The sequence below is a fragment of the Dermacentor albipictus genome, chromosome 1 (genome assembly GCF_038994185.2).
Source record: "Dermacentor albipictus isolate Rhodes 1998 colony chromosome 1, USDA_Dalb.pri_finalv2, whole genome shotgun sequence".
NCBI lineage: Eukaryota > Metazoa > Arthropoda > Arachnida > Ixodida > Ixodidae > Dermacentor > Dermacentor albipictus.
Window position 1 is genome coordinate 227,975,208 of NC_091821.1, and position 10,323 is coordinate 227,985,530.

At 47.6% G+C, this 10,323-nt stretch overlaps 1 protein-coding gene across 1 annotated transcript; it reads right to left on the reverse strand.

The window, feature by feature from the left end:
- Nucleotides 1-488: 488 nt before the first annotated feature.
- Nucleotides 489-5,893, reverse strand: LOC139054253 (keratin-associated protein 19-2-like). The gene is made up of 3 exons (XM_070530978.1): nucleotides 5,773-5,893; nucleotides 4,028-4,461; nucleotides 489-1,807 (listed from the first exon to the last, which is right to left on the reverse strand). Exons 1-2 carry the CDS (start codon nucleotides 5,782-5,784, stop codon nucleotides 4,066-4,068), a joined length of 408 nt encoding a protein of 135 aa, XP_070387079.1. The 5' UTR covers nucleotides 5,785-5,893; the 3' UTR covers nucleotides 489-1,807; nucleotides 4,028-4,065.
- Nucleotides 5,894-10,323: the final 4,430 nt, after the last annotated feature.

The window sequence follows — 10,323 nt, forward strand, 5'->3', positions numbered from 1 at the left end:
TTCAGATGTCTTTAAACTTCTTAAAGGCCGGTGCGCCTTGTTTCAATGTTATTTAGGCGTAACTTTAACGCTCTTGCATCAAATAGCTAGCCACATGCTCACATTAAGCGGGTGTTGGTATAATGACTTACCGTAGGGATTCAGGCGTGCTCAGAACATCAGCTGACACAAGTAGTGAACTCGGTGTCTGTATGGATTACTCGCACGTACAAACTCTTCTTTCTTGGGAAAAAATGTCGGGTTCGCCCCTTTTTTAAGCTTAGTTTTGTTTGAGCTTTGGCCGGCTGGCATGATTTATGCTATCCAGCCTTTGCCTTCCATGTCATTCTGCACGACCCAACAGGGAAGCTGAAATTTCTCGAGCACCTCGTACACATCGCACCTGCATGCCATTGACACGGTGGTCGTGAGAACCGAACGCAAAAGAAAAGCAAGGCACTCAACGACAGCAAAAGAAGCGACTCGACTCACAGATAATTATCGTGCACGTTTAATTACACGAAACATAAAGAAAAGGGACTGTCAAAGTCGCGTTTCTATTCCATGTCACCTTCGTTATGGATGTAGTAGAGAAAATGGCAGTGACAATAACAACAAAATACAGATGGTAGAATGTTACGGTACAAACCGCGCAAGACCTTAGCCGCGGTTCATGGAATGCATTAAACTGCGTTGCAATGTTCCGACTTACGTGTGCTAAACAACCGTTACCCATGCATGTCTATGCGCACCTTTACAAAAGTGTGTACAATGGTCAGTGGAGTTCTTTAATGAAAGCTCAGCTCAATAAGTTAACACCCTTACGCCAGAATATGATAAAAAAAAAGTTTAGCCCATGTTTGACCGCGCCATACCCAACATAAAGATGTGAGAGACAACATAAACAAAATAAAGTTAGCACCTTTTTGGAAACACCGTAGTGAATAGGTATCTGTCTTAGCGTGAACATAGGCTCTTTTCATTTGCGTGTCCGCGCAGTGGTTTCAGTATGTGTTTTTTTTTTTCGCCCAGACTGCATGAATTTATTGCTCTAGCTTTCGCAGTCAAGGAAATTTAGTTGAACCACGGCACCTAATCGAGCTTAACAAGTGTGGGTTGGCATGAAATGAGTCGATTTTATAAAAAGAGCAGTGCAACGTGATCAGATAGAAAAGGAAAAATCTGAATGAAGACAGTGCGCGGGTGACCCAGGAAACAGCCGCAGAGCGCAGTTTAAAGGAAAGAATTGACTGACGGGAATTTCCTCCAGCCTGCGCTCCACAGCCGCACATTGAGTGGGATCGGGACACCGACGAGGTCATTCACCAGCGTCGGATTAATTCATGTTCTTAGTGCTCTTGTCTCTTCTTCAACACGTTGCTCGGCTCCTTTCGCAGAACAAACACGTTAACCGGTCCTTATGTACAGTCTCTGAAGATCTGTCGCGACCCTGTGTGAAGGCCTGCGCAATGAGGTGCTTCCGCGTAGCAGCTAAAGAAATACTGGCCGTATGTTCGAGCTCTTGTTAGAACAGACGCCCAAGGGCATTGAGCGTGCCTCCGTCGTTTGAGCAATGCCAGTGCTGTGGGCGCGTAAGCTGGTCACCGCGGGCGTCCCTGTCGGCTCGCCCCGAACAGAGCTCAGCTACTGACAGGTGAGAACATGGACGCGCTGGACGCAACCCACGCGCCCTTCGAGATTCGCCGCCTGGGCAGCGCCTCCGAAACACCGCTGGACCCGGGACGAAGTGGTGTTGGACGGGCGCCGTGTCAGATGTGTGACGATGGCAGTAATGTACAGATGATGGTCGTCTCCCAGCTTCCAGAAGCTGCGCAGAGAAAAGAGCGAAAGCTTCAGTGACCGGGTGCACACGTCACTCTCTGTAGTCCAGCGCACATTCACGAAGGACGAAGAGGGAAGGAGCAATAAACTTCCAACAATGCTTGAGTACAATGAGACGCACACTACATGCAAATCGGCGCACCTTGAGCACGTGCAGTGTTATATATGACTGCACTTATGTAGCGCCGAAATGTAATAAAGCCTTGTCGGAAGTTCAGCGCCTCGTCCGTGGTCACATCATCGCCTGTCTTTGTTCTCTTAGAATGTGCGCTGCTCGACTGAAAGCATGGATTTACCAATACGCCCAATTGTTACACTTATTCAGTACACAAATTAGCGAGAAGGTTTAGTTGATGACCGAAATGAAGGGGAGGGGAGCCGGGGGCATTGAGCTATATCCATTTTCTTATTCTAGTTCATTTTTTTTTCTTTTAAAATTTCAATTGTGTGCTTTTATTTTCCCAGAGAAAATGCGAAGATGGGAAATGGTTCGCACGGTTTTACCGACCGGTGCTCGGACTTTGTTTTTCCCCGTTTCCCCCTTTGTTTTGGATGACACGGAACAACTGGTTGCTTGAGGCAGAGTATTGTTCCATCAAGAGTAAAGCACATATCGAGGGTGTGTAACAAGCTATCGTCCCGAATTCACCGGCGCGGTATCACCGTGCGCCACCTTTTCCCAAACTCCATTTGTTTACATTTACGAAGGTCAAGTATAACCAGGAGGATTTCGAAAATAATGACACGATCACACCTTCTGATCCAATTTTGCGCCATGCTAAGATTGTGAAATGCTATGCTTGGAAAGCAATAGTACCGCAACACTAAAAGCGTCACTGTTCTAGCTTCACCGTGCGTAAGGTCACCTTGCTGTCAAAGTTTCATCACTCAACTGAGCTTCTTTATCCGCTTTTGCGTCAAACACCATTGCTACCATGAAAGATTGTGTGAACCGTTCTTATTTCGGCGAAATTCGTACATTTTAAAGACTTCAGCTATAGTAACGTAAAAATTAAGTGCTTCTTTCGTTCTTTTTCTTTATTTAACGCAGTGTTTGTGAGCATCAGTGTTATTGAGCAAAAAACCTTCCTTTAGATTGACTCATTGACTGCTTAATTCATTACGCCTAGAATATACACTGCAGACGCATATGCGAAGGCTGTGGAGGTTGCCCAGCCATGCCTTCACTGCAACAAAGTAGTTGCGGAGTTATGAAGAACGTTATCCTATGGAGGCATTCTCCGTAATTGATATCGTGACATTGGTCTGCATGCCTGTAGCGGCGAAACGCCGTACAAGCTTACAGATTCAATGATAAATGAAGAGCACCAAAAGTCATTTTCCGTGTAAGACCAAAAAATTAACAAAGAAAAAAAGCCTTGTAAACATGAAAACAACTCGCTCCTCGTCACCATGTGGACACATCTGAGTGCGTGCTAGCAGACACAAAGAGAGAAAGAGTGCTAGAGAGCTCCTACAGCCACATAGTGTGCATTTTCATTGTGATATGAACAATTGAACGATGTTATGCTAAGCTTTCCTGCGGTCATCTCGGGCCTATCGATGCTCACGCAGTGGACCATCCGGTAATGAATGCTTATGCAAGGGTGCCTCCTCGCATACTAATCATCGACTGATGTCTGAAACAAAAGCGAGTCGGAATGTGAGTGTAAGCGTGTTACTGGATTCGCGGACTAGATTCAGGAAGCTTTTCCTTTGTAATTACAGTTGATCATTATGCGGCCGGATTCGCCTTTTCTTACGAATCTCTATGACGTACGAAGTGCCTTGTGAATTCAGGCAGTTGTATTTTTTCTCTAACTTTCATAAGCGTTTTCTCAGCCAATCACAGACAGTTCAGCCTACCATATATGCGTTGCTGCTGGCAATCGCTTTGCGGCATCACTACGTGTTGGCTGCTTTCGCGCGGTCACACCGCAGTGTCCTTGCACGGTTTGACTTTGCAGGCAGAACACAAAAGCTAAAAGAGGAGACTGGAACCACGCAAAATGCAACAAACTGACACAGTCTTGCATCACAGAGCCGATGTCTTTCATTACCGTCTGCTATATAGCTTCCGTTTCAGTGTTCCAAGAAAATATAATAATTAAGAAATAATGAACTCGAATTCAACGCTGACGCAAAGGCTAATTATGCACGAGCCCCAACCTCTCCAACTCGTTTTCAGGCACAAGTAGTGGCTTACCGGGAACGCAGATGATTCGATGAAAGTGGTTTGTGCTTCTACCACCAGCCATGCCCGTATCCTCCTCCGTAACCGCCATAGCCGCCGCCGTAGCCCCCGCCGTGGCCACCACCGTGGCCGAAGTTTATGCCGTGGCCAAGGAGGCCGATGCTAATGCCATGACCACCGCCATGACCTCCACCGTAGCCGCCGTATCCGCCGCCACCGTAGCCGCCGCCGCCGCCCACGCGGTGCAGGAGACCCAGGCCGATGCCGCCGCCATGGCCGCCGCCCCCGAATCCCACGCCGACCTTGAGGCCGCCATGCGCGATCTTCAAACCATGGTCATGACCGAAGCCGATGGTAAAAGATGCCGGCGGGAACTTCTTGTAGATGCCGTGGCCATCGTCGCACAGGACGACGCAGATGCACACAGTAGCGGTAACAAGGCTTAGCTGCGCAGAACAAGGCATACATTTGTTGGCTGACGTCGTAAAAGTAAGGCACGCATGAGGCTAATTACGCGCACACATCCCATCCCGGTCCTGTCAGGCATACTACTCGACAGGGCCGGCCAGTGCGAACTTTAGCTCGCATATTGCGAAGACTGGGGAAGCCGAGCCTTAGGAAATATTCTCTCGTTCGCTTTCAGACTTCTCGGTCTCGATAAGGCATCTCAAGCACGAATTCGTGGAACTGTTTCGCACATCGTATGAGCCCTCACTTAGTTTGGAGCAAAGCTTGTCCCAGGCTGTTCCGGGGAAGTTTGAGCACACCGTGACTGCACTGAGCTATATATGACGGCTGTGATCACACGCCGACCAAAGTGACTGATGATTCCTTGTACAACACTGCTGCTATTCAGAATCTGTGAGCTGACAAATCATTCGCTGAAACAAGCTTACTCAAGATGAGCATACATTGATTTTCTTCGCAGAAGCGGCGTTTCAGTACAGGTTATCGCCGTAAAGCTTACATGTGTGATAGCCTTTGGACGTACCGGACCTTGCGACATTAAAATTTAATTCGGCACTACGATTTCGCAACCTTCCGTTCAGCGGACACTAAATGATCATTTAACGAAACCTCGTCAATAAAGAAAAAATACGTTCTTCGAAGACGCGTAGCAAAGGCGTTACTTTTCTAATATCGTTGTCGTTCTTTCGTGCCACGTCCTTTTTCTTGAGCTGCTTTTCAATATGCAATTACACCAAGTCGCCCAAGTCTCGGCCCTGTTACGATCGAGGCGACTCCCGACATCGGTACCCGTCTTTAGACACCTGTCGCTGTCAACCGCAATAGCGCTATATTCGGACGCGGATATGTTAATACACGCACGGGCGCGGCACCGAGGAAAGGCCGTCCATAAGCGCTCGCCGGCACACAAGCTACTGACCTACAGCCGCGATGCATAGGAGGCGAAACATTACTGGCCCGGGTGCAGGGCTATTTTTCGACCAGCGGACTTCGGGAGCCGAGCGCTCGGGAGCGGCGCAAGCGTCAGGAGCGCGCCGAGCGACGGGCGGCCGAGGTCAACGCTTCGAGTCCCGTGACGGCGGCGCGACAAGTTGACCGGCGCATCGAACGCGACCCGTCGAGGTCACGGCAGCTGTCGAGAGCGCGCGCACACGGCCACCGATCCCTCGTCGTCGTCCCCCTCCGGCCGCGCGGAAAGCAGAGCGCCGCTGGGTCCCGGCGCCGAGCGCCGCGGAGCCCTGCTTTCCCTGCGGGCCGGGCGCACACATCCGAGCACGTGGGCCACTCACCGCGGACACCATGGCTGCAGCGGCCGACAACTCCTCAGACGGACTCCCCCAGCGATAACGCGAGCGACTGAAGGGGCTCCGGTGACCGGTTCTCCTTTATACGCGCAACGCGTGGCTAAATTTGTATCAAGACGGGCGGCAATCGAGCGGCGTACGAGAATTGGGGCATGCTCTTCACAAGTAGCCAGCCAGGGCGGCGGCGGCGGCGGCGCGCTTTTTTCCTCTTTGCGCCCTTGTAGTCTTCATGACAATCGTTTTCGCGTGCGCGGCTATTCCCCCGTGCTATATTTAAAGGTGCTCCTCGTGTCCCACAGCCGCAGGTGTTGGTGAAATGGAGTGGCGGCCCTCGCCCGCGGGCGAGGGGGGAGGGGCCGGCCGAGGCGCCTTTCCCCCCCAGACTGCGGTTCAAGGCCAGCGGCGAGGGATGCGCGCCGCCCCAAGACCCACTAGTAGCCCGGAAGGGGCTCCGGAAGTGGGTGCCTAATCGCCCATCTCTGATCCCTTTCTGCTCCCGCCCACTTGTTTTTTTTTTCCTCGCGTCTTCTGCGCCACGGCTGGGAGGAGTGAAAGCATTCGTGTCTTTCGTAGTGTTTGCTCTGGACGATGATGTATACTCATCGCTTCTGTGTATCTTCTTTCTTCATTTCCTTTTTTCCGGTTTACTTTATCGCATTTATTTCGCTCGTATTTTATCCGCAAAGCAAAGCACTAACGCATATCGCTGAACCCTCGTACATGCAACTGGAAAAGAGTACCTAAAACAGCTATATTCGATACAATCTAAGAGAAATTTTGTTCGTAAGAAGCAAGCGAGAGCCTGTTTTTGACGGATCTTCCTGTGACACAGCTCTTTTATGGCGTCTCCGTATGGCCGTTCGCCAAAGAAGAAAGAGTGCTCAGCGCTGGTCCTTCTTATCAAAAAATGCAGCACTACTTAATGCATAAGCCTGTCACCAACATCTGGGAATCAATAAGATTGAAATAAACACCTACAAAAGGCTGTTTCTCAGCTGCGAACCATTTTCTATGCCATCATCGCGGTGTCGTAAAGGAAGATGTCAACCACTCGGCCTTAGCATTGCTTTATTTTAATCAATCAATTTTATATCGTCTATTTCACAAACAGACAGAGCAGCGGCGAATAATATTTGTACTATCTAATAATAATAATAATAATAATAATAATAATAATAATTGCACTAGCTTTCTCATTTATTATGTTGCAAAAGCATTTTACGGCTAGGTCACCCAGCGATGTCCCCGCAATTAATAAAACCTGTCACCCAACCATATGCGCTCAAATTACCCAAATGTGTCCTGAGAATGCTTATGCAGCTTCTGCGTTCACTGGTTTGTGAGCTCGTTAAGCTAATTCGACGCCTGACCGCTTGCCTATTTTTTGTTAATAGGAACCTCTCTATACCCAGACATTAAAAAAATGCGTTACCTAGATTGAAAGAAACAAAACATTAATCAATGTACATTCGACAATTTTCGAACTGAACCGATAAATATTGTCTGGGAAGTCGTCTATGACTCGGAAACCTGCGACGAAGCTAATGACACATTTTTGTGCCTGGCTAAGGGGACCCTCACCAGGTCTGGCCATAATGAGCTGGCAAGTGCAGTGTATACAATGCGCGCTAACGATCGTGTCTGTTAGAATAACATCGCGCCTACGTACATGTATACACTGCGACATATGTATGTATGTATGTATGTATGTATGTATGTATGTATGTATGTATGTATGTATCAGGCACGTACCCAGGGGGGGGCCCGGGGGGGCCCGGGCCCCCCCCGAAATCAAGTGGCATACCCCCCCCCCCCCTCCCTACCCACGCCACCACTCCTCACACATTCCTAAAGCGCCGCCAGATTAATGTTGAGCCTTGGCAGCTGTTCATCAGTCAGCCTTATGCTGCCTTTTTCACTCCTTTTAGATGGCGGTAGTTATCGGCATCTCTTGTAATGTGAAGGGCAGTTTTCTCATAGATTCCGCACCTGCGCGATTAACTCGAGATGCGCTCAGTTGTCACCATCTATTCAGCCGTCACGCGCATAGCTGTTGCTTTTGTTAGTTCAACTTTCTTTGTTTAGGCTGATCCTGGGACCAGGAGAGGGATGCGGCTGTTACTCAGCTGGTCTGTACTCTCATGGAACGAGTTGCGGCCGGAGAAAACACCGATTGCGTTTAACTTTTCCCTTTGCTTCATTATTTCCTTGAGTTACGGCTCGCCGCGACGCTGGCAGATGTCCGCAACCATATACACGTGATGTGGGTTAGATAAGGTGGGAAATAAAATGATGTGAAAGAGCGTCCATCATGAAACCCTGCAATAACCCTTAAACTCATAAGCAAGATGACTGTCGCCAGTTACCTCGTCTGTTTTCCCTAATTGTATAGCACTTTTTGTGCAAAATTGGAAACCGGAAACAAAAATCGCAAGGAGTTGAGAAATTAAGCGATCTACTAAGGGAGAGAGCCAACGCAACAACCAAACTGCAAGCAAAAGCGAATAATAAAAATGTTAACCGTTGTTTATGAGAATATTTATGGATCAACATCTCTTTATTTAAAAAGGAAGTAGAGAAAACGCCGCCGGAAGTGCAGAATATTTACTTGCCTTGAATGACGCTTCTACAGTTTTCGGTCGAACCGCCTCACGTAGCCACTTTTCCGCTGTGCTTATGTTGGTGTTTTTCTAACCTTTCTCGGTGAGCGCAGTACGTCTAGAATCACAGAGTCCTGCGCTCTACGCGGTTGTATGGGACTGGCGGCCGCACAGCGTTACGCAATTCGCGGAACTGTCAAAACTGATCAACAAGGCGAAAATAACTGATATTCGAAACTATAACATGTGAAAGACTGAAGAAGCCGTAAAAAAATGAACGCAGCCTGAAATCAGTATAAAAGAAACCTGGCATAGGACAAACCATGATGTATGCACTAAAAGATAAGAGGGATAATATCATAAACAATCTCGAAGATACAGTAAAAGCACCGGAAAAATTCTAAGCTGACCTGTATGCAGTACCCAGAGGAGTCACGATACCTCACTTAGAAACAGTAATAAACAGGAAACAGAAACTCTCCTATAACTAGCGATGAGGTCAGAAGGGCGCTGCAAGACATGAAACGATGAAGAGCGGGAGGAGAAGGTGGAATAACAGTCCATTTAATCAAAGATGGAGGAGACATAATGCTTGGAAAACTGGCGGCTCTTAATACGAAGTGTCTGTCGACTGCAAGGGTCACAGAAAACTGGAAGAATGCAGACATTATACTAATCCACAAAAAAGAGACGTTAAAGAATTGAAAAATTATAGGACCATTAGCTTGCTCCCAGTATTATATAAGATATTTACCAAAATAATCTCCAATAGAATAAGGGCAACACTGGATTTTGTCAACCAAGGGAACAGGCTGGCTTCAGGAAGAGATACCTTACAATGGATCACATCCATGTCATCAATCAGGTTATCGCGAAATCTGCAGAGTACAATAAGCCTCTCTATGTGGTTTATATAGGTTACGAAAATGCATTTGATTCAGTAGAGATGCCAGCAGTCTAGAGGCACTACTTAATCAAGGACTACAGAACGCTTACGTAAAAAGCTTGAAAAATATTGCTACGTGCGTGTGGTATTTGTTTGTTTGAACGAGGTGCGTGGGCGCCACCACTCCAGAAAAGAGGAGGAAGAACGAACTGGGCTCGCGCTGTGAATCTAACTGGTCAGCGCTGCAACCGTTGTTGTAAATATAATCTGTAAATAGTTTCTCGTCTTACTGGCTCGTCCTTCTCGTAAGAATATATACAGAGGTTCTACCGCTACCTTAATTCTACACAAGAAAAGCAGGGAGATACCTATAGGGAAATGGGTCAGACAGGGAGACACAATTTCTCCAAAGCTATTCACTGCGTGCTTAGAAGAATTCAAGCTAATAAACTGGGAAGGCTTAGGAGTAAAGATCGATGGCAAATATCTCAGCAACCTTCGGTTTGCCGATGACATTGTTCTATTCAACAGCAATGCAGACGAGTTACAACAAATGATTGGAGACCTCAACAGAGAGAGTGTAAAAGTGGGGTTGAATATTAATATGCAGATGATGACGATAATGATAAATAGCCGGGCAAAGAAACAAGAGATAAGGATCGTCAGTCGGCCTCTAGAGACTGCGAAGGAGTACGTTTACCTAGGTCAATTAATCACAGGGAACCCTGATCATGAGAAGGAAATTCACAGAGGAATAAAAATAGGTTGGATCGCATACGGCAGACATTGCAAGCTCCTGACTGCAAGCTTACCATTATTATTGAAAAGTGTGCAATCAGTGCATTTTGCCAGTGCTGACATATGGGGCAGAGACTTGAGAATGAGTTAGGACCGCTCAAAGAGTGATCGAACGAAGATTGCTAGGCATAACGTTAAGAGAGAGAAAGAGAGCGGTTTGGATCAGAGAGCGAACGGGTATAGACGACATTCTAATTGACATCAAGACGACAAAATGTAGCTGGGCAGGTCATGTAATGCGCCGGTTAGATA